The following is a 25,095-nucleotide window of genomic DNA, read 5'->3' as shown; positions in this document are numbered from 1 at the left end:
TTGAAAAAAAAATGAACCAGTTTTTTAATCATTTTATTTTTGCTTTTTATTAATGAGCATAATAATAATGTGACATCAATTAATTAATATTAACATATTAATTATTCAATGAGTTATAATTATAATTAATAATTAATTTGATACAGTAATTATTAATACAAACTATTATTAACTATTAAATAGATATATAATTATTGCTTTTTGTACACTGCATTTTTTTTATACACAAACACACAAAATTATAAATTTATTATTTTACTTATCCTCTTATTTATAAATTATCAAATAATTAATCATTACTTATTTTTTTTTTATTTAGTTCTTTAAGTTATTGAAGTTCATTACAGAGGATAATTATATTATTTACTTCGTTTGATTTACTCCGTTCTACTTACAGGTTCGAGAATTGTTTTTTTTTTTTTTTTTATTATTTTTAGTTTTATTATTAAATTTATTAAGTAAGTATTTAAATTATTAATTGCTGCTTTAATTATACAATAATATTATTTTGCTTATTTATAAGTATAGTAATTTATAAACATCAAAGCACGTGAAAAATAGCCTAGAAAATAATTATTTATTTTTGAAACTGAAACAAAGATATAAAGCTTGAAAAAAAAAAAATTTCTTAGATAATTTTTGAGTTAAAAAATTAAAAGATATATTTGGCATCAATTATTTAAAAAAATTATAAGATAAAAAGTAATTAAATTTTAAATATCAGATTTTAGACATGATATATGAAAAAAATTTTTTTTAATAATATAAATTTAATATTTTATAAATTTCAATTATTATTTTGTATTGATTGTTAGAAATTTTAACAATAGAATATTCAGATATGATCATATACGATCATGTAAGACCATATATGATCATGTATGGCCATATATAATCACGCATGATCATATATGACTGCATGTAACTCCATATATGGACATACATGACGATATATGATCATATACTATCATGTATGACCATATATGATCATGTATGGCCATATATAATCACGCAAGATCATATATGACTGCATGCTACTCCATATATGGGCATACATGACGATAGATGAGCACATATGATCATATACTATTATGTATGACCATATATGATCATGTATGGTCATATATAATCACGCATGATCATATATGACTGCATGTAACTCCATATATGGACATACATGACGATATATGATCATATACTATCATGTATGACCATATATGATCATGTATGGCCATATATAATCACGCATGATCATATATGACTGCATGTTACTTCATATATGGGCATACATGACGATAGATGAGCACATATGATCATATACTATTATGTATGACCATATATGATCATGCATGGTCATATCTAATCACGTATGATCGTATATGACTGCATGTAACTCCATATATGATCATAAACTACCATCTACGATCATGATATACCATATATGAGCATGCATGACGATATATGATCATTTACGGTCATATATAATCACATATAATCATATATGACGATGTTCAGATTCAAACATGATATATAATCATATATGAAAAGAATGATTGTGGATGGTCATGTATGAAACTGAATATCATGTATGATCATACATATATTTGATCATGATCATATACGATCATATAATCATGCTCAGGTGTGATTATGACCATAAAAGTATAGATAAACTTAAATATGATCACGTTTGTCCATGTAGTAAATTAAACATGATCATATACAATCATGATCATACGTATACATGGTCATGATCATATATGACCATAAAAGATCATTTATAAATTTAAATATCACATTTGTCCATGTGGGAAATTGAACATGGTCACATAGATCACGTACAACTATAAATAAATTTAAATATGATCATATATAAACAATTTGAACATTATGATCTATGATCATTCGTGATTTTAAACACGGTCATATATGATCATGTGTAATTGTACGTAAATTCAATCACAATCATATGTGATCGTGTATGACCATAAATAATAATATAAAATATTAAACATCGTCATATATAATCAACAATGTTTTAAACATGATCATGTATGGCCGTATATGATCATACATAAATGCTCTAATCAGATACGGTAAATTGTCTAATCTGATAAGTATCTAGTTATGATCTTAATCATATATATTTTGCTTTAAAGCTGTACGCACAAGAGTGAGTTCATATATGATCATATATATCAGAGATAACTAAGATCATGAGTTGCACTAGATATGATCATATTTTCATATATATCTAACAATCAACAAAGAAAATTCAATACCCGGGAAAAAATTATCAGGCCTGATCAGGCATGAAAAGTGACCGGGCTTGATCACGCATGATCGTATCTGATACCAGACATGATCATACATAAACAGGCATGGATATGTCCAACATCAGGCATGATCAGACATGATCGTATCTGACATCAGGGATGATTATACATGAACAGACATGATCATATCTGGCGTCAGATATGATCATACATGAACAGGCATGATCATACCTAACATCAGGCATGATAATACATGATCGTATTTGACATCAGACACGATCATACATGAACAGGCATGATCATACCTAACATCAGGCATGATAATACATGATCGTATTTGACATCAGGGATGATCACACTTAAACAGGCATTATCATATCTGGCATCAGACATGATCATACATGAACAGGCATGGTCATATCTGAACATTTTTTCCCGGGTGCTTAAAAAAAAATTATAAATAATAATAATAATAATAATAAATGACAAAAATTATTAAAAAAAAAAGTTGTTTATTTTATTTTGATTATCAACAAAAATTAAAAACTAAAATATTTAAATTTAACTTAATAACTAAAACTAAAGTAATTAATTATTTATGTAACAATAAATAAAAATAACTACTCAATATATATATATAGATACATATATAAAAAGCACCTACAATCAAAATTATAATAATAATAATAATAATTACAATAATTAATTATTGTTTTTTCTTTTTAATGATTTTATACATTTTTTTTTCTTGGCCATAAAAACTAATGAAAAAATTAATTATTTTTTAAAGCTTTAATTGTTTACATGACACATAACTCATTAATCAATTAATTAATAATAAAAAATAATGATAATAAAATTTTTAACAATTAATCGTTTTTTTTTTTTTTTTCATTTTTTTTTACAAATTGTATGTAAACTAATAATAATTGGTAATTGGTAATTGGCAATTTTTTTTTTTTACATTAAGCAAATACGTATTTAATTAACAAATTAATTATTATTAATTATAAATTTTAAAAAATTCCACTGGTTTAATTGTTTTTTCTATTATTAGTAATAGTTATTAATAATTAACAGTATTGATTAATTAATAATTGAAGTGAACAAACAACTGAGACAAAATAATTTTTTTAATCAGAAGAAAAAAAAAATTGCACGTTTCAATTTAATTAGTTTGCGTAAGTTAATTTAATTAATCACAAGTAAATCATTTGTTTCTTAATAATTTTTTTTTTTTAAATACGAAAAAGAAAAAAAATTATTATTTTTATCACAGTATTAATTAAAGAGGCCACATTTTATTATTTTATTTATTTAAATTAATTAATAAAAAAAATTATTTGTCTCGTAATTAATAATTATGGCAAAAGAAATGAGTAGCTTATAATAATTAAAATTAATTATATAAATTAAACAAAATGATATGTTTATTTGTTTAGTAATTTCCTTTTATCAAATGGTTCATGTTTTTTTTTTGTTTAATTAATTATATAATTATTTAACATTACTAATTATACTAATTATCTACTATTGATTACTTGCAATAATTGTAATTTAAATTTAAATTTAATTATAATTTAAATTTTTAATATGAATTTAATCATACATGAATCTATTAGTAGCAGCATATTTATTATTTAAATTAAATTGTGAGAATATTTTATAATTATATAAATTAGTCATTTATAAAAATTAATATTTTTAAATTTTTTAAGTTTAATTTTTCGTAAAAATATCATGTTTAAATTTTTGAATTTTTTTTTGTTTTATAAAATTTGATTATAATCATAATTTAAAAAAAAATACTCAGATATGATCATATATGAATAATTATATCTGATTAGATACAAAATATGATCCTGTATGATACAAATATCATATTATCTGATATCATATATGATCCTATCTGATATATCTGGTTATATATGATCATATCTGACATATATGATTAGACATGACTATATATCATATAGGATCTCATCTGACACAAATGATCATATATGATATATGGTAATATCTGATGTATATGCTCATATAAAATATGTGATCGTATATGATCATATCTGAAATATATGATATATGGTCATATTTGATGTATGTGATCATATCTGATATATGTGGTCATATATAATCATGTATGATAGAAGATAAAGTGATATTTTCTATTATCCATGGGCATGTTTTGTATCTGATCAGATATAATCATATATAATTTTTTACGATATCATATATGATCATATATTATCAGCTTAAGGTTAAAAACGAACTCAACCTTTTTTATTCAGAATTAAATTCTCTACAAAATCTTTCTCATTCATTTTTATCATATTTTCAATAGTTTAACTACAAACTAAAATTTAGTAAAAGAAAAATTATCTATGTCCTAGATAATGTCAAAATTTTCATGACTAATTTATATAATCATTTTTTCTACTAAAAAAAAAATCAGAAAAAATAAAAAACTTCCCATTGAATCCATTTTTTTATATTACATATTACGTATATGCGTTTGTACCTTTTTTCTAATTTTCAATATTTTTTTTTTTATAAGTTTTGTTTTGGAATAGACATTTATATTTTTTCTATTAACATATTTTTTATTATTCATTATTTTTATTTTCATTTTTAAACGGTTTTTAAACGTCAGATATTTTTTTTCGATTGATATTTTTTTTTTTTTTTCAATGCAAAGGCACCCGCTCCAGAATATCATCATGATTCAATGTAATAAAATAATATTATTATTATTATTTTATAATAATAATAATAGTAATAGTAATAATAATAATAATAATAATAATAATAATTAGTGACAATATGTAATTGTTTATAATTTAATTATATTAAAAAAAAAAAATCAAAAAAGCGACGAATTTTTTTTTTTTTTATTAATTAATATCAAAATATTTAGAAAAATAATTAAATATTATTTTTATATAAAAATTAATAACAATTTTAAGAAATTAATATTTTTATAAACAATTTTAAAATAGCCACTAAATAATTTGTTCCTAATAAAGCCAATTAAATAATAATAATAATAATAAAAATTCAAATAGAGAAAGTACGAGTGAGTAAATAATTAATTGTATTAATTAGTAAATTACTTTTAAAAAAATTTTATGTGCATAAAAACATAGAGAATTGAATGCACTTTAAAATGAGTACCCACAAGCTATACTTTCAAAAATTTTCATATATATATATATAAACTCTAATATATGTATATATTAAAAAATTTTTAAAATAACTTCAGCTTGTTAGTATTCGTTTGAAAGCATTTTCAATTCTCTAATTATCTAAATATGAAAAAAATTTTTTTTTGAAATTAAATAACAATTTCAAAAACTAGTTTTTAAATTACTGAAAAAATTTTTTTAAAACTGCAGAGAGATAGGAAATTAAATGCGCTTTTAAACGAGTACCGACAAGCCATACTTATTCCTGATATTTTCACATACATTTATAAACCCGTTATTAAAATATATGTGTATCTAAAAATTTATCAAAAATAAGTATGGCTTGTTTGTACTCATTTGAAAGGGCATTAAATTTCCTTCAAACTTCCTCTCTAAAAAATTAATTTCCCTCATACTTTCTGAGTAAGAAAAAAAAACTTAAATATTAGTCTAAAATTTAAAAATCTCATTATCAAATCAACTTAAATAAAAAAATAATAATATTAATATATAATATATAAACATTTAAATACGATAATCTACTACCTCTAATCTATTAATTAAAATTCAAAATTTTTAGTCCCTCTAGTTACTTAATATTTTATAAATTCACTACTTAAACAAAAAAAAATAATAATAATAATTAATAAACTCACGGCTACATTTTTTACACACTCATTAATTACCATCTACCCTAATCGTCTAATTAATTTATTTATTTACATACAATGCAAAAAAAAAACTAATAAAGCTCAGAAAGGAAATTTACAAATGTATTTAAATCGTTATATTTTTTTCCATTGTTTAAAACCCTCTTTTTTTTGTAACCACGAATAATTGTAATAGTACTTGTATTTTTTTTCTTTTTTCTTGCAAACGGACGGAGGAACGCGTTTAGATGCACGTAAAATTTAGCTGAATTTACATATTTATACATTATATATGATATATATAACATATACACATATATATATATATTCAATATTATCAATTATTAATAATTATTATTATTATTTAGTTTTCATTACCATTAATTTTATATTATTATTAATTATTAGTATTTAATTTAATGTTTTTTTTTTAATTATTTGATCAATAATTAAAAATTATTTTATTTGATCTCTTTAATTTTATTATTATTTAAAGACACTCAGTATATATATACATAAATATATATTTATATATTTATGTATATTTATAGCATGAAAAAATAGGCACCCAATTGGGAGGTATTATTAATAATAATAATGATAATAATAATAATAATAATGATAGCTAATGTTAAAGTACATGTGATATTGTAGGTCATTCCCCGCTTGTAGTACTACTACTCCCTCCACCATTAGCTCCTGCGGTGGGACCAAAGTAATCAGCAGCATCACCACGACAGATTGGACATGTTCGATTTGACTGTAATGGACAATAAGATATTAATAGATTTGATAAAAATATACGGAATTCGAATGTTGGTAAAAACCCGCGGGATTTAAAAAAAAATTCTAGTGGAGTTAAGGCCGTTTAAAGAAAGCGCTCCCATTTTTCAAAAATTTTCAATGACTTTCAACTGAATCGTTTATTTGAGAAATCCCACTTTTTTAGATGGAAAAAAAAACATAAATTTCCTGTGAATCTTAAGACCAACATCTGTATGTCTAATTAATTTAAATAAACTTGACTTTGAGGCAAAAAAAATTTGTCTTGTTCTTTTAAATGACATCTCTATGAGATCTTAAAGTTGTCTCTGTGCTATTTGAATCGTTCATTTGAAAAACCCCATAAGTCATGTTTTTTACGAAATTGGGTTTTTTGCATTTTTGGGTTCTTTGGATGTCCGTCCATAGAAATCAATCAAAATATGCAGCAAATCAGCGTTTAAAAAAAAATTAACGGGGTGACAGCAATTTCATTTAATTGAGAAACCCCATAAGTCTATGACTCAAATAAACATATGCAGTTTTAGTTTTACAAAAATAATTTTTTTTTTTTTTTTATTTAAAATTCGCGCTTTTTTGGGAAATTAATTTCAAATGTTGTTTTATTGTTGACTGTTATATGACTAATTAAAATGTTTAAATTAATTATAATTTTTTGTAATTTCTGAGTTTCAGAGTTCAAATACATATTTAATACTTCATTTTATCAGTCTAATAAATGATTTGAGTGGAAACATTTAAAAAAACAATGATTTTATAACTTTTTTTTCCGTTTGGTTGAGAAACCCCATAAGTCAATCAACTTTAAATAATTTTTTTAAGTAGTTTCAGTTAAAAAATTAAATTTTTCTTGTTGGAATCTTTTTCAGAGACGCTAACATTGTAGTATTCAATTATTTATTTATTATTTTAATGTCAAGTTTTTCCAAAAAAATGTTTTTTGTGTTTCCTAAAAAATTTTGTTTCCTTGACTTATGGGTTTCTTAAATAAACGATTCAGTTAAAATCAATAAGAAGTTAAACGAAATTTGTTGAATAAATTTTAATCTATAAAACTTGAAAATTCAAATTTTAAAATTTACATGAAAATTTTACTGAAATTTATTCAACAAATTTTGTTTAACTCACAATTAATATCACCTGTAAGTAATTTTTTTAAATTCTTTATCTCGGCGAAATTACTTCTACGTTGTCCTTTTATCAATTAATGCTTCATTTTTTTTTTTTTTTATCAATTAATAAAATTTTAATACAGTTATGACAGTTGAAAGTCATTGCATGTTTTTAAAAAGTGGGGGCACTCTCTGAGAATACCCTCAATGTCATTTTTGACAATTAAAATGAATATTGTAATTGAGAAAATACAAAAAAATAATAGAAGTAAATATATCTTTATATAGGGTAGAAGTAGCATTTGTGGCGACTGCTCTATTTTTGGACATATAATACTTTGTTTTAATTGATGAAAAAGTATGAAATAAAATTTATATTGTAACAGTGTGATAAAAGTATCTGTTTACACATTTTTAAAATTAATTATGTCATTGCGGCTTTTACAAAATTATTTTAAGTTTTAAAATGTCCAAAGCTGACCCTAAAGGGACCAAAACCGGTACCTCTGCCCTATTCATAGCAATTTTAAGCGGTGACAGGACTTAATATCAAAGACAAAATATATTGAGAAATATCTGAGCGGGCTCAGTAGGATTTTAATGTTGACGTTGAATAATAATAAAATTAATAGTTTATTTATCATATTTTTACTGTAGATATTTTGTCTTGGAAATTTTGCCGTGTCACCATTTTAAGAGGACTACAAAAAAAAATCTTGTCATTTGTCTTTTTGGAGCTCATTCCTATTTTCATGCTGTAATGTATCCTCTCAATTTTAGCAATGGGATATATATATATATATATATATATATATATATATATTCATGACAAATATTGATATTTTCGACCATTATATATAAATAGACGTGGATAAGCGATAACGTGTCAACCAGCATAGGCGCTATTTTGAGAAAATTTCGTTTAAAGAAATTATTTTTAATAAAATTGATCCCGAAATTATTAGAGCAGAAATTGCTTCCATGTGATTTTATTAATCGTTCAGCAAAAAAAATATTAATTTGAGGATCTAAAATAAGCAGATCCATAAAAAATCAACTAAAATTTTGTATTACGAAATATGAAATATCAAAAACGTTTCATAAGACTTGACTCGGTTTTGCAAAATTACTAATCGTATTTGTCTATTAAATCCAATTAATCTCAAGTAACTTGACACTGTACTGCTAAAATAATTACAGCAGAAATATTGTAACGTAAAAAGTTAATTACGAAAAAATTAAAATTTGGAATAAGAAAAGTTTATTTATTATTTGTTGCAATAACGTAGCAAATTACTTGAATTTTAATTCTAGTTAACGACTGGCCCTCTGCAATCTAGTATTTAAACTCCTGTTACTTGACTCGATTTTACAAAAAGTTTTATCCCAGATAATTTATTTGTGTCGATAATTTTTTTTATTTTATGATTTACAAAATTTTTTTTTTAACGCCAAATTACTCAAAAAAATTTTTTGAATTATTTACTGCCACCAGTTACCGATGAATCTTTACGTAATGGATATCCTTGACGTCTTTCTTTATATTTATTTATTATTTTATATATATTCATATATAATAAATATATTTACAATAATTATATCAATTAATTAACTATTAATAATTCATATAAAATTATTATTTTTATTTATTTTTATAATTTGGAGACTGATTTTTAGCGAAATTTTAAATTAAAATTTAAAAAAGTTTATTTATTATTTGTTGCAATACCGTAGCAAATTACTTGAATTTTAATTCTAGTTAATGACTGGTCCTTTGCAATCTAGTATTTAAAGTCAAGTTACTCGACTCGATTTTCCAAAAATCTATCCTAGATAATTTATTTTTCAACAATTTTTTTTATTTTATGATTCAAAAAATTTTTCAGTTACTAAGGAATCATTTGGTACAAAAATATCAAAAATTGATTTTTTGTCAGCTGACACGTCATCGCTAATCTCCGCCCATTCAAAAAAAACCTTAAACCGCGATAAATAATTATATGCAAACCACCAACCAGTAATACTTACATCAATTCTTTCCCTGCTTGTAAAAAAAAAGTACAAAAAAATAAGAAAAACTCACCTTAAGCCATTTGTCAATACACTTTGAGTGAAATTCGTGTGAACATGGTAGCACTCTGAGTGACTGAGGTGGTTCGAAATCACACATACAGACGACACAATTTGTCTGATCACCTTGATGAGTCTCAGCATTAAATTTGTATGACGGCAACTGTTCAACTTCAGCTCGTGTAAGACCTCGTGGTTTGGCTTCACCGAGTCGCTCAGCAAGTGACAGTAGCGCCTCGTAATTTTCGGTTTCAGCGGACTCGGGTGATGATAATTCTGCTTGGCTGTATGACGATAATGGTGGATTACTAAACATTGCCCTTAAATTAATAAAACAACTAATTAATTAATTAAATTAATTGCATTTAATCAAAAACAACATTTAATTTAATTAATTAATTAATTTCCCATGGATAGAGAGACAGATAGACAGATATCATTTTTTTCTTTTCTTCTACTTACAAGAAATGAAAAAGAAGTCCGGGATAAGATGATGGTGGCATTGGCGGTGCGCCTCCACCGCGGGTCCATCTTGTATGGGAATTAGGTCGCTGGGGGTTTCTGTTACGTTGTGCTGCAGGACGTCGAGTGCGGGATTGCAGCAATTCCATTTGATTATTACGCGTTTCGGAGAGAAACATTGGCGGTGGTGATACTTGAGGTGCCAGTGTTGGCGGTGAGTACGAGTGGGATAGAGTAAGTGAGGGCGGCGGCTGTGGTTGCGGCGCTTGAGGACCTGGTGGACCATTACCTCCCACACGATGTGGGTGCGGATGATGGTGATGGTGGAGATGCGGTCTCTCTATTAATTCTAATTCAACTTCTCGCTGTTGTGAAATAAAAATTTTTTGTTTTTATTAATTATTTAATTATTGACTTTGTTGGAGATTTTTTTATTTAAGTCATAGTTATCGGTGGTGATGAATTCGTGATTGAATTTGCTGAAGTTTGAGTACCCACATCGATATATTTGCGTCACAAAAAAATTTAGTTAACATTTTTTTATTTTTCATCGATATTTTATGAAAGAGCTTGTCAGTGCGAGTAAAATGAGTACCCACAAGATATAATTTTAAAAAAGTCATAAAAAAAAATGGCGGCATAATTATTAATTATAATTAATCAGTTAATTACTTATTTGTATATGTTCTTGTAGGTACTCGTTTTGCTCAGAATTTTATCAAGAATAAGAAAATTGAATTTTTTGTATAACAAAAAAAAATTATGAAAGTAGTTTTTTTTTAATTTTGAAAAATTTGAAAAAAATATTAGATGGGTTAAATTTGTGACAAAAAATCCTCTCGTTTGAGTACCCACATCAATACATTTGGATAGCAAATAAAAAATTTCTAAAATCGTTATTATAAAGGAAATAATTTTTTGACATTTTATAATTATTTCTAAAAAATAATTAATATTTTTGTATAAAAAATTTTGTATCGAGTAAAATGAGTACCCACAAGATATATTTTTAAAAAACTCATCAAAAACAAAATGGCGGCATAATTATTAATTATAATTAATCAATTAACTATTTATTTTAATATAGTCTTGTAGGTACTCGTTTTACTCATAATTTTATCAGGAATTAGAAAATTAAATTAAAAAAATTTTTTTGGTTTTTGAAAAATTAAAAATAATATTAATTCGGTTAAATTTGTGGTAAAAATTCCTCTCGTTTGAATACCCACAAGATATATTTTGAAAGAAGTCATAAAAAAAATGGCAGTTTAATAATTAATCAATTAATAATTAAATTAATTGTAACATATCATTGTGGGTACTCATTTAACGTAGAATTAAACAGATAACCAGACTTTAAATTAAAAAATAAAAAAAAAATAAAAAATTCACATTACCATTACCTGCTGAGGTAACGGATGATGAGTAGGATAATGCGCCGTGTGAACCGTAGGCGGAGGATGAGGATGTAACCCAGCGACTCCTGAAGGAGCAGCATAACCTCTCGGTGTCGCGGCAATTAAATTGTGTCCAGAAGGTGGTGGCGGTCCAGCTTGATAATGAGTATGATGGTGATGATGAGTAACCTGACACGAGTGAGCAAATGCATGAGCAGTTGGCGCAGCATATATGCTGTGTAATTGACAAGGTATCCTATGATGAAAACCCGTAGTAGCACCCGCTGGATGCCAAATGGGTTCCCCACTGACTGTAACACCAAGACCTGAGACTCCAACTTGTCCAACTTCAACAACCACTGGGTTATTGGTACCAGTTGATGGATGGTGGCCAGTTCCTTGTTGAATTGGATGCTGGTGTGCTTGGGGATGTCCGTTACCATGTAGACCATGATGTCCATGGATATTGTGATGAGTATTGTGTAGCCCATGGATATTACTATGATGCAAAGTGTTGCTATGGAGATTGTGATGCGGACCATGTAGATGTTGCGGCATTCCGGGTAGAAATGGGTACGACAGCGTGAAGGAATCAGTGTATCGCGGGTACCGATTTCTTATTGGTGGGCTTCCACGCGTCGCTATATGATTACGTGGTGAACGTCTTTGGGGAGCTGATAATTCCCATGGTGCTGCGTTTGAAAGCAGAGGTGGCGATTGAGTCGAAGATGTTGATTCTTGCTGCTGCTGATGATGTCCTGGAGGCTGCTGATGGTGGACTTGCTGCTGCTGATGATGCACAGGATGATTTTCTAAATTACCTGGACCAATTGGACCTGGTCCACCATTGGCTACTCCTACGTTGATATTGGGACCACTGACTCCGGCATTCCGAGATATGCGACGACGTTTACGTGATGGAGATTCACTTTTACGGCCCTCGGGTGTGTCCAGTGGCGACTGACGGTAGTAAGCTGGAGATGCTTGCATTGAAACATTCGGACTTAAGGCTGATAGTTGGTTTGCTGTTTGAGGAGGTCGGCGGTACTCGAGATCAGCGTTTACGCTTAGAGTTGGGCTTAGATTCATCAGTGGACCCCGCATCGTAGATGTATCCTGTAAATTTTTATTATTGTTAGATTTTTTCACTAGTGATAAAGTTGGTAACTCGGGATAGAATTGATCATTTTTTTTCTTCAATTGATTTCCCGGAGTTTAGAAAATATTATTCTGTTGAGAAAAATTTTTAAAATTGTCGCAGAAAAAAGTTATGGCCAAAAAATGAATGTATGAAATCGGCGGGAAATTTAAAACAAAAAGTTTTTTTTAAATAATGAGACAATTTTAAACGTACGGAAGTTTGGAATTTTGAACCCGGGGATCAGAAGCTAAAGATGAAGAAAATTATTTAAATTTTTTAATCTGGTGATAAAAATATCGATTTTTAAACAAATTTTGATCGTTTGATATTTGAAAAATTTCAATTTAAAACTTGATTTTTTTTTAAATGAAAATAGAATTTAAAATAAAAGAAGAGATAATATGATTTTTTTTTTAATTATTAGACAATTTTAAAAATATGGAATTTTTGAATTTTGAACTCGTGGATCAGAAGCTAAGAATTAAGGAAATGATTTAAATTTTTTAATCTGGTAATAAAAATATCAATTTTTAAACAAATTTTGATTGTTTGATATTTGAAAAATTTGATATTTTTTTAAAATAAAAATGAAAATTTAAAATAAAACAAGAGATACTTTGAATTTTTCTTCTAAATGTGAATATTAATTTGAAAAAAACTTTGTAATGAAAAATTACAGGAACAAAAAAAATTAGGGTAGAGTACAAGTGATTTTGAGTAGGAGGTTTAATTATTAATTATTGTATTAATTACTGGAGAGAATTAATTGGAAGATGATTGAAGATGTAAATTACCTGGTTATAGATATTGATACGTAATGGCGGCGAAATAGGTCGACGATGATTAGGAGTGAGATCGGATGTGAAATGAGACGAAGATGACGGTTGTGATGACGGAGTCGGTGGTGGCTGAGCAACGCGATTTGTGTGTGATTGGGGCTTGTAAGCTACGTTGGCATTATTTGGGCCATGGTAGACATCTTTTACCGTTGGGTTAGACGACGAACTTACTCCCGAATCTCTGAAAAATCAACAAAAATTTATTATTAATAAAATTTATTACTTCGTTACTGAAAAATCAGTGAGGCAAAAAAATAAAATTATTATTATTGTTATAATTAAAATTTATTTTTTATATTAATTTTAAGGGATTTTTACAATTTACGTTTAAAATTAATTAAGCAGTTTTATTAATTACCAAAAACCAATTAATTTTAATATGTAGTATAAATTAACTCTCTATTTATTTTGAAAATAAATATTAGTTCTAACTTTTGATTTTAAAATTGAGACACGAAGTCAGTTGTGAGAAAATTATGTTTATATAATTTGATTATAATTTACTTAATGAGCTTCGTATTCAATTTAAAAATCTATGAAATATAAATGTTTAAATGTTATTTTAAATACGTAATTACTATTGAAGTGATTTTGAAATGAATAATCTTTGGAGTCTTGTAGAAAATAATGCATGAAATACATCAATAATTATAACAATTAAATTAAATAATTTGTAATTTCTTATATTAATGTCCGAAAGAAGTATTAATCATAAGTTATTCAAAATATTAATTATTGTAGTTATTGGGATTTTAAATATCCATTAATTTTTATGCGTTATAATTTAGTATTTAAAATATTTAAAAACGTCAACACACGTTTTGGTATTGCAATAATTATAATTTTTTTAATCAGTTCTAGATAATGATTATTTAAAGAAAATATATACATGTTTTAAAGTGATAATTTAATAATTTTCCTGCACTGATAACAACAATGTAACGAGGGTCTTACTGAGTATGACCCGTAAGTTTAAACACAGAAAAAAAAAAAGTAAATAAGAAACTTGAATGATGAATGAGTTTATTGACGAGTTGCAAGCTACGGAAAGAGCCAGCACTTCAAAAATTCTAGTCATTTAGGGCAAAGTATCCGTCAGACTTATACCAGTATCCAACCCCTTATATATTCTATTAATTAAATTATCTAAGTACAAATAATTACTTATTATCTTACCGACTACTCATTTCTTATTAAACAATTTATCCAATCCCACTAAATTAATAATTTAATTAAAAATAAACGGGAGCTAAATTCTGATATTTTTTAGCCAAATAAACTTATTTTTAGTTTTATATTTTTTTGATATATTTTATCGACAATTATAAGCATTAATATAAAACTTAACTAGTCTACAATCAGCTTTCAAATTTCTAAACCTATTTGGTCATATAAATTTATAATAAATAATTTATCGCGGGCTTTTTTTAAATCTGGACACTGAATTATTTATCCCAGTTATTTTGCAAATAAAACCCGTCTCATACCCTGGCTATCGAAAGATCAAAAAATATAATTTATAAAATTTTTAACTCTGTCAGATAATTAGCTTTTGTTTGAGCCGCACATCGATATATTTATAATTATTTAAGAACACTTATTATTTCAATTGATTTTCTATTTTTGTAAAAAAATAACTGCTAGTACGTAAATATTATTCCGTGACGTTAAACGAGTACCCACATCAATATCTTCAGACAAAAATTAATTAACATATATCATACCCATATAGTTAATAATTAGTTAACACATATATTTAATAATAAACATTTTATCGTATTATATCGATGTGAGTACTCATTCCACCGTTAATTTTATCTAGTATTCAAATAAAAAATTAAATGTACCCCTAAAATAAAAATTTCCAAATTTTTTTGGGCGTACAAACTTACAACAAATAATTTCTCGCGCGCGATTTTTAAATCCGGGCACTGGTTCATTTATTCTAGTTATTTTGTAAACAAAACCTGTCTCACCCTAGTTATCAAAGGGTAAAATAATAAACAAAATTTCCTTTCCACCCTTAAAAATCCTCATTCACAAGTCAGATATCCTGTGTCGGTAAAGAAGATTAGAGTAAAAAAATAGATAAAAGCATTCAAGTATCACACAAAAGTAAACATGCAATGAAATAGGGTAAAAATAATAATATATAAATATAAATTACTTAAAATAATCAACATTCTTACCCCGATTAAAATATAAACTTATCAGATAAAATAAATAATTAAAAATAAAAAATGGAGGACTGCACTTAATATAAATATGTATTACTGTTATATTATTAATAGGAATTGATAAAAAAATTATTCAAAATTATCAGTGATAAAATTAAGCATTAATTTATAAATATTAAAAATTTAACAATTAACAATTAAATAATTGGACGTAGATAAGCAGTAACGTGTCAACCCACAGAAAATAAATTTTTGATACCATTTTTGTACCATATGATTCCTTAGTAACTGAAAAATTTTTAGAATCATAAAATAAAAAAAATTGTTGAAGAATAAATTATCTGGGATAGATTTTTGTAAAATCGAGTGATGTAACTTGAGTTTAAATACTAGATTGCAGAGGACCAGTCATTAATTAGAATTAAAATTCAAGTAATTTGCTACGTTATTGTAACAAATAATAAATAAACTTTTTTAAATTTTAATTTAAAATTTCGCTAAAAATCAGTCTCCAAATTATAAAAATAAATAAAAATAATAATTTTATATTAATTATTAATAATTGATTAATTGATATAAGTATTATAAATATATTTATTATATATGAATATTTATAAAATATTAAATTAATATAAAGAATGACGTCAAAGACATCCATTACGTAAAGATTAATCGGTAACTGGTGGCAGTAAATAATTCAAAAAATTTTTTTGCGTAATTTGGCGTTAAAAAAAAAGTTTTGTAAATCATAAAATAAAAAAAATTATCGACACAAATAAATTATCTGGGATAAAACTTTTTGTACAATCGAGTCAAGTAACAGGAGTTTAAATACTAGATTGCAGAGGGCCAGTCGTTAACTAGAATTAAAATTCAAGTAATTTGCTACGTTATTGCAACAAATAATAAATAAACTTTTCTTATTCCAAATTTTAATTTTTTTGTAATTAACTTTTTACGTTACAATATTTCTGCTGTAATTATTTTAGCAGTACAGTGTCAAGTTACTTGAGATTAATTGAATCTAATAGATAAGTTCGATTAGTAATTTTGCAAAACCGAGTCAAGTCTTATGGAACTTTTTTGATAATTAGATTCGCTATTTTATATTTCGTAATACAAAATTTTAGTTGATTTTTTATGGATCTCCGTATTTTAGATCCTCAAACTATTATATTTTTTTTGCTGAACGATTAATAAAATCACATGGAAGCAATTTCTGCTCTAATAATTTCGGGATCAATTTTATTAAAAATAATTTCTTTAAACGAAATTTAGTCAGAATGGCGCCTATGCTGGTTGACACGTTATTGCTTTTCTGCGTCCAAATAAGGGTTAGGCAACAAAATACCCATTATGATATCGTGCCGATGCTCCCTGACGATAGGGGTACTCCTTATTGTTGTACTGCTGATTATGTTGATTAAGTTGATTGTGAGAATTGTGAGAGTGTTGATGCCAGCTTGAGCGATTGTGACTATGGCTATGACTCGTTGGAGCTGAACGTGCTAATGCTGGCCCTGATCCTGATCCACCACCAACATTACGATACCGTCCCTGCATACTCATGCCCCGATGATGTTGATTACCCGGATTCATTATTTATTATTTTTATTTCTTCTTTATTTTATTCCTTGTCCCAAGACTCTCGTTCTCTATTCTCTTATGTCTACGTCTAGTTTTTTTTCTTGATTTTTTTTTAAATTTCTAGACGTTTTTTTAAAAATCCTGGATATGCCGAGTTGATATCGTTGCCCTCTCACACTTTTTAATCGGTTTCAGCTGCTGCCGAGGGCCAACAACAGCAACCTGTAGTGATGATACATTATCATGCACTATATATTTATCAATATATTTTTTTAATTTTATTTATTTATTTTTTTAAATAAATTAAAATTGATTTTTTTTGTTAGTAATTATAATTAATTAGTAATTAACTACATTTAAATTAAAATTAATAAATTAAATTTTTTTATTTTCCCCCATTTTTTATTTTCATTTATTATGTTATCTTATAATTAACTTTTGTAAATTTATTAAGCGATTAATTACATGCAAATAAAATAAATAATTTAATTTTCATGCGTGAGAAAGAATAATAAATAATATAAACTATTAATTTAGAGTTGTGGTGAATAAATTTGAATTTAAAATTTCTATGCTCAAGAATAGATAATAGAAGTAGTGTAAGATTCAATTAAAATTTGGAATGATCAGTATAGTTGAATTTGTTGTTAAATTTCATGAAATTTGAGTACCCACATCGATATATTTTGATTAATGTTAAAAATCCAAAATGGCGGATATTAATCATTAATAATTAACGAATAATTAATATCGTAATTGAATATATCGATGTGGGTACTCAAACTCGAGGAAATTTTATGAACTTTTCCAAAATAGTTTTAGTTTTTTCCGAAAAAAACATTAATTTTCAAAATTTCGATTTTTTCCAATTTGAATCATTTTTGAAAATGTAATAAATTTTGAAAATTACTATTGACATCTAGTTACTGGTAAAAAATCCACATATTCGAATACCCACATCAATATATTTTAAGAAAATCCAAATGTAAAAAAAATTAATAAAAAAAGATGTAAATAAATGGACCAATTATTATTTTATAAATAAAATATCATTGTTGGAATATCTATTGATATGGAATTAAAACTATAAATTTATAAATATCCCAAAAATGAACTACTCTCACAATACATTAAAATAATTTTAAGTATCGTCACGTCTTTGTGTAATAAAGTTTAAAAATAAATGATTTTAACGGTCGATAGATTATAAACAATCAAAATATTAAAATTATTTATTGAGACATAATTTTTAATTACACGTCTTGAATGTTAAGGGAAATCCCAATTGTTGCTCGATACCTGAAGAAAAAATTCATCGCCCGCATCATTAAGCAAAGAGATTTCGACAATAAAATTTTTTGTACTAATACTTGGCAACTATAGGACACCGCTGAGTAAATAGTGTGTACTTATTTATCCTGTACTTAAGGGCGTACTTAAATAAATTTATTCATCTTTACTTAGAGAACTGGGTACTCAGTCGTACTCTTCTCTACTGAATTTTGTTATGGGATGAAAGATTTTAAACCGTAAGGAATAAGGAAAATTCATGGGACAGCCGTACAATATAAATCTTTACTTCAATCTGTAAAATCTTAAACTCACGGCCCTTATGGCTGTAGTACACACACATAAATATATATACATTGTAAATATGTATAGTATTTCTACCCCTATAAAAGGTCTTAGATGAATTTCAGAATGAAAGCAACAATAGTTTGGTTCCTTTTTTTTTTAAATCCTCAGGTATAATTTTATCTCAACAAAGTTCATATATTTTTATAAAAAACTTTTTTTTCGTGCTTTGATAAATCTGGGTTTTTTTTTTTAAATAAAGAAAAAAAAATTGAATTTTTTTATTTAAGTTTGGAATCAAATTTTCACTGAACTTTATTTATATTGAGATAACTCAGAAACTAGCAAGTTTAAGTAAAAGTTTGATAAGGAATTTTTTAAAGGAAATTAAATTATCTGTAAATTTGTCTCTATGATTTTTTATCGTATCTTCGATAGTTGGCCAGTAATTCTTAGTTTTAAGTTGAAAAAAAACTTTTTAACGGAAAAAATTTATCTGAAAAAAGTATTGACTGGGGAATTGAAATTGTGATTTAAATATTGGAGATATGATAAAAATGGTCTGAGATAAATTTCTAGGAAATTCAATTATCTACAAAAAAGATATCAATGATTTTTTACGTAGGATCAATAGTTTTTGTATAAATTTGATTTGAATAATGAAATATATAAATTACTCCAAAAGTGGTTTTTTGAATTTGCTTCAAATTTGAAATTCAAATTGTCAAGTAACTATCAGAGATATGATAAAAATGTATGATAACAATTTTGTAGGAAATTTAATTCTCTGTAAAAAAGGTCTCCATAAATTTTTACGCACAATTGTTATTTTTTGATAAATTTGAATTTTAAGACAACTGGTATTGTGATGAAAAATGAAAAAGGAATTTAAAATTTCGAGAAATATAAACTCGTAATAATATTTAATGGGAGTGAAAAATATATGTGGATATAGGTATATCTCGTTACTATGGGCCTGTAAAATATAAAGGAAAACGTTTAATGGTATGCCTACCACCTGCTGCTTTTCTGCCCATGAGTTTAAAAAAAAAACCAGCTGATATTCAAGAAAAAAGGGAACATGTGTATGAGAATGAGTGAGTGAGAGATTTAGATGACAGTGAGTAAGAAGTGGAAAGAAAAAAAATATATAAAATGGGAATAAGAGAACGAGGGGAAATATAAAAGTGAGAAATTTGAGGTTGAGATTAGAAAGAAAAATCTTTTGGAATTTTTTTTTTTTTCTTCAGAATTTATCTCGACCTATTTTCATGTTTTTTTTTTCTTTTTCTTATCAAACCCATAATAATTAATGGTGTTTAAATAGATAAAATTAGTCATCACATGTGTCAATGATAAATAAAAATTTATATTGAAATATTTGAATTGTAAAAAAATAAAAAAGTTTTTAATAAAAATTTTAAGGAAAATTATTCAATAGAAATTTTATGAAAAATTTCAAATTCACATTTATTAAAATTTTAGTCAAAATTCTTGAACAAAAACTTTATTGAAAATTTATTTATAGAAATTTCATTAAAATTTATGAGTAAAAATTTCATAAAAAATTCTCATAAATTTTATAAAAAGTATTCATTTGGAGTTTTATTCAAAATTTATTCAAAATTTTTTTTTAAATTTTTGACTCAAAATTTAATTAAAATTCCATTTAAAATTTTTAAATAAAATTTCATTTAACTCAAACTATAAATAAATTCTCAATAATTAATAATAAAATTTTTAATTATTTCTTAAAAATAAAAATACTCGACAACAGAACCATAAAAAAAAACTTATTTTGATAAAAAAAAAAATTAGTTCATTGATTTCAAATAAAAATAAAAATAATAATAATAAAAAAAAACATTACTGTAAAAAATAAACTTCCGCTGCAGCCATAAGAAAATTTTTTCTTAATCACGTCAACTAAAATATCCAAATAAAATGCGTTTAAAAAAAAACTAATTTCACTATAAAATTTCCACACTTATCAAGAACACCAACAAGTATTGTATTGTATTTAATTTAAATTACGAAATGCTGCGTGTATTTCATAGTTTACTCAACATTACAACATTTGTACACTCATTTTAAATAAAAAAAAAACATATGCACTGAACAATAAATAAATAAATAAAATGAGTTATAAGCACAAAGTATTAATCACTGATAACTTAATAATTAAAAGTTAAGTTAACAAACTTCGTAACGTATATTTATTATTTAAAAAATTGCTCCAGTCTGTAGATCCTCTTACTCAAGACTCGACCCTTAACTGAACCCCACAGTACTCGACTAAAAATTATTATTGATAATAGAGAGCCTGAATGTTGGGTTGTGCCTTTTCAGGTCTAGAGGCTCTACAGTTTCTAGATATACTGTTGGTTAGTAAAGAAAAATTTCTGATGTGAACAGACGGCATGGACGACCAGATTGTAATACTTTTAAGTGGGGATACAATCGCGTATATATTTTTAACATGGGCCCATTTTGTTTATTTATTTATTTATTTATTTATTTATTTATTTATTCAGTAAATTATTTCATTTATTTTTCAAATTTAAAAATTTCTTTCTGTAAATTTATTTAATTTTTTTATTTTTCAGTTTGCTTTCAAAATTTATTCAAAGAAAAACGAGACATCTGTTATGACGCTTTCTTAACATGTGTTGGCTGTTGTATATATTTGTATGTATATATATGTGTGGGTGTGTGTGGGTGAATTGTAAATGTATTGAAATTCTTTGGGAAAGTGAGTTTTGGTACGTGACTGTTAATTTTACATAACTGATTCGTGAATAGAGAAACAAAGGATGTTAATTTATTTATTTAATTTTTTTTTTAAATAAATTAATGAGTAAAAAAAATTTTGAATTTTAGAAAGTACTAGGGAATTTGGAGTAAAATTTCGTGGAGTTTGAGTACCCACATGCATATATTTTAGTTATGAAATTTATATCGAAAAAATTGTTGTTACTATAAAAAAAAAAATATATGAAAAATAAATTTAATGGTTTTTTTGGAGTACGGGGTTGTTGGTACTCTTTTGACTGGAAATTTTATGAACTATATAGAATTAATATTCATTTGTGTAAAAAAAGTTGAATTTTTTTTTTTCAAGAACAAAAGCGATGATTTAATTTTATTACTGATAAAATTTCATTTTATTTGAGTACCCACACTGATATTTTGAAGAAATATATAAGAATATACTAAATGGATACTTTATAAAAAATTAATTAATTAATTAATTAATTAATTAATTGAATTAGAAAAAATTTTCTGTACGAATTTTAAATTTATTTAATTAAATAAATTTTTTTACAAAAGAACTGGAATTTTTTTTTTTAAGTTGAAATAAAAAATTACTATAATTTTCTAGATGAAATTCCCTTTCATTTTAGTACCCACTCTACGATATTTAAATTCCGACCGTTAAAAATACAAAATGGCCGCTTTATAAATAATTATTAAATAAATATATAAAATAATAAACTTATTAAAATATATTACTGTGGGTATTCATTTGAACCAGACTAAAATTCTATGTGAAATAAAATTTTAAATTCAAAATTTTATTAAAAATTTCTAAACAGACTTTTTAAAAAATCATAAAATAAAAATTCCACAGAACAAAAGAAATTTTTAAAAAACTGCAATTAAACAAAGACTTTAAAAATTTACCACCCGCTTCACCCATCACTAAAAATTAAAATCAAATTTAAAAACCACTTACTCCAAATATTTATTTATCACTGAAAGAGAACGAAAAAAGTCTTTTAAAAATTCAAGTTTTTCCCATAAAATAAAAAATGTATCCAACTAAAAACTCAAATTCAACTCAACATTATTCTGAGGCGTAACTTGACAGCATGATAAAACATTTCACTCTACCAACAGCGCATGCGTAACTTAATTGTCAGACAATACTCATTATAAATAAACAAGAGCATCATAACAATATATCATTAAAAGTACATAAGAATTTTAAACTTTCAAATTAAACTGAACAAAAAAAACTTAAAATCAATAATTAAATAAATAATTAATAATAATTACACCCTATTACTCACAGCCAATAAAAAACTAAAATCCATAAATTATTTAAAACAATTAAACTAAAAAAAGAAAGTGAAGTAAAAAAAAATTGATGCGCAAGAAACCTGCGCGTCAGTGTAATTTGCATATTAATAAATGTCAATTAAATAATTCATGTAAATTATATTAATATTGATATTTATTATAAATAATAAATAGTAATACTAATAATGATTATTATTTTATTAATATTAATAATAATAATAACAATAATTACCAAATGAAAGCGAGACACCCAGAGATAATTGAGAGAACAGTAATGGCGATGGCTTCCTTTTTATAAAATCTTGTTTATTTATATATTTTTTTTGATAAATAGTCATATATATACATGCATATATATGTATATTTTCACATATATTATATTATTATTATTTAAGGTATATTTTATTTAAAAATAGTACTCGTTAGATTTAAATTTGAATTTTTTTTAGATGATTAAATAATAAGTTTGCGCGGCCCCACCCAACGTCATTGTTTTATTTTAAAAAATTAATAAATGTCTACAATATATTTTATAAAATAAAATATATATATTTATATATTTAATCACTTATGTAGATCTAAGACACTGGTTAAGTGGAACATGACACACAACTGTCAAAATAATAATAATAATAATGATGATAATAATAATTATTTAAATTTTAAATTTATAAATGAATATTTAAATTTGAATTTAAATAACACTCGCGGGTTATTTGTTTAAAATTTTTTTACGCGATGTTGAATAATTACTTAATGGATAATATATATTGAACATTATTTTTTATGTAATTTATTTTATTTGTTAATTGATGTGAGAGACGTATTAAAGCGTGAGTCAATAATTTTTTAAGATGGCGATACAAAATTGTTAAATTTTATTTATATTTTAGGTTGAGGCGATTATTTCGTTGAATATGTAATTTATTTATGTTTATTATAATTGTTATTTTTAGATGGTATAATTTTAAACAATAAAAATTAAATAAAAACAATTAATCCGGATTGCGTAGCTCCGGATTTGTGGTTGGTACTGATACTGATAGACAAAGACAATATAAATTTGCGAGAAAGTCAGGCGTGACTTTAAAGAACTAGACACTAGTGACACTGATTTTAAATCACGGCGGGAATTTCGTTTAAATTATTTTTATTTGCGCGCTAGTTTTTGAAATTTTTAATTAAGAGTTCCCAAGTGAATCGATTGTTTGAGAAACCCCATAAGTCAAGAAAACAAAATTTTTCAGAAAACACAAAAAACATTTTTTTGGAAAAACTTGACGTTTAAATAATAAATTAATAATTGAATACAATAATGTTAGCGTCTCTAAAAAAGATTCCAACAAGAAAAATGTAATTTTTTAACTGAAATTACTTAGAAAAATTATTTGAAGTTGATTGACTTATGGGGTTTCTCAACCAAACGGAAAAAAAAGTTATAAAATCATTGTTTTTTTAATTGTTTCCATTCAAATCATTTATTATACTGATAAAATGAAGTATTAAATATGTATTTGAACTCTGAAACTCAGAAATTACAAAAAATTATAATTAATTTAAACATTTTAATTAGTCATATAGCAGTCAACAATAAAACAACATTTGAAATTAATTTCCCAAAAAAATCGCGAATTTTAAATTAAAAAAAAAAATATATATATTTCTGTAAAACTAAAACTGCATATGTTTATTTGAGTCATTGACTTATGGGGTTTCTCAACCAAACGGAAAAAAAGTTATAAAATCATTGTTTTTTTAAAT

General features: G+C 25.0%; 1 protein-coding gene across 7 annotated transcripts; it reads right to left on the bottom strand.

The window, feature by feature from the left end:
- Positions 1–3,887: 3,887 nt before the first annotated feature.
- On the bottom strand, positions 3,888–24,376 carry LOC130678327 (E3 ubiquitin-protein ligase RNF38-like). 7 transcript variants are annotated; one of them, XM_057485511.1, is made up of 7 exons: positions 23,567–24,376; positions 21,122–21,177; positions 13,868–14,093; positions 11,933–13,048; positions 10,536–10,900; positions 10,087–10,393; positions 3,888–6,868 (listed from the first exon to the last, which is right to left on the bottom strand). In XM_057485511.1, exons 2-7 carry the CDS (start codon positions 21,148–21,150, stop codon positions 6,764–6,766), a joined length of 2,148 nt encoding a protein of 715 aa, XP_057341494.1. In that variant the 5' UTR covers positions 21,151–21,177; positions 23,567–24,376; the 3' UTR covers positions 3,888–6,763. The 7 variants fall into 7 exon arrangements, with proteins under 7 accessions (XP_057341494.1, XP_057341493.1, XP_057341487.1 ...); XM_057485510.1 differs by lacking the exon at positions 21,122–21,177 and adding an exon at positions 17,441–17,898 and having other exon boundaries at positions 14,060–14,093; XM_057485504.1 differs by lacking the exon at positions 21,122–21,177 and adding an exon at positions 17,441–17,898 and having other exon boundaries at positions 3,889–6,868.
- Between the last annotated feature and the right edge of the window lie 719 nt (positions 24,377–25,095).

The sequence above is a fragment of the Microplitis mediator genome, chromosome 1, assembly GCF_029852145.1.
Source record: "Microplitis mediator isolate UGA2020A chromosome 1, iyMicMedi2.1, whole genome shotgun sequence".
NCBI lineage: Eukaryota > Metazoa > Arthropoda > Insecta > Hymenoptera > Braconidae > Microplitis > Microplitis mediator.
The sequence above is the reverse complement of the archived record's forward strand: the minus strand, read 5'-3'. Positions and strand labels throughout refer to the sequence as shown.

Excerpts from the sequence above, each read along its gene's own strand:
- LOC130678327 (XM_057485504.1), bottom strand. The coding sequence starts at position 17,688 with ATGAATCCGGGTAATCAACATCATCGGGGCATGAGTATGCAGGGACGG. Across the intron at positions 13,049-13,867 it reads GTATCAATATCTATAACCAG|GATACATCTACGATGCGGGG; the intron begins GTAATTTACATC and ends AAAAATTTACAG. Across the intron at positions 10,901-11,932 it reads CGTTACCTCAGCAGGTAATG|CGAGAAGTTGAATTAGAATT; the intron begins GTAATGTGAATT and ends ATTTCACAACAG.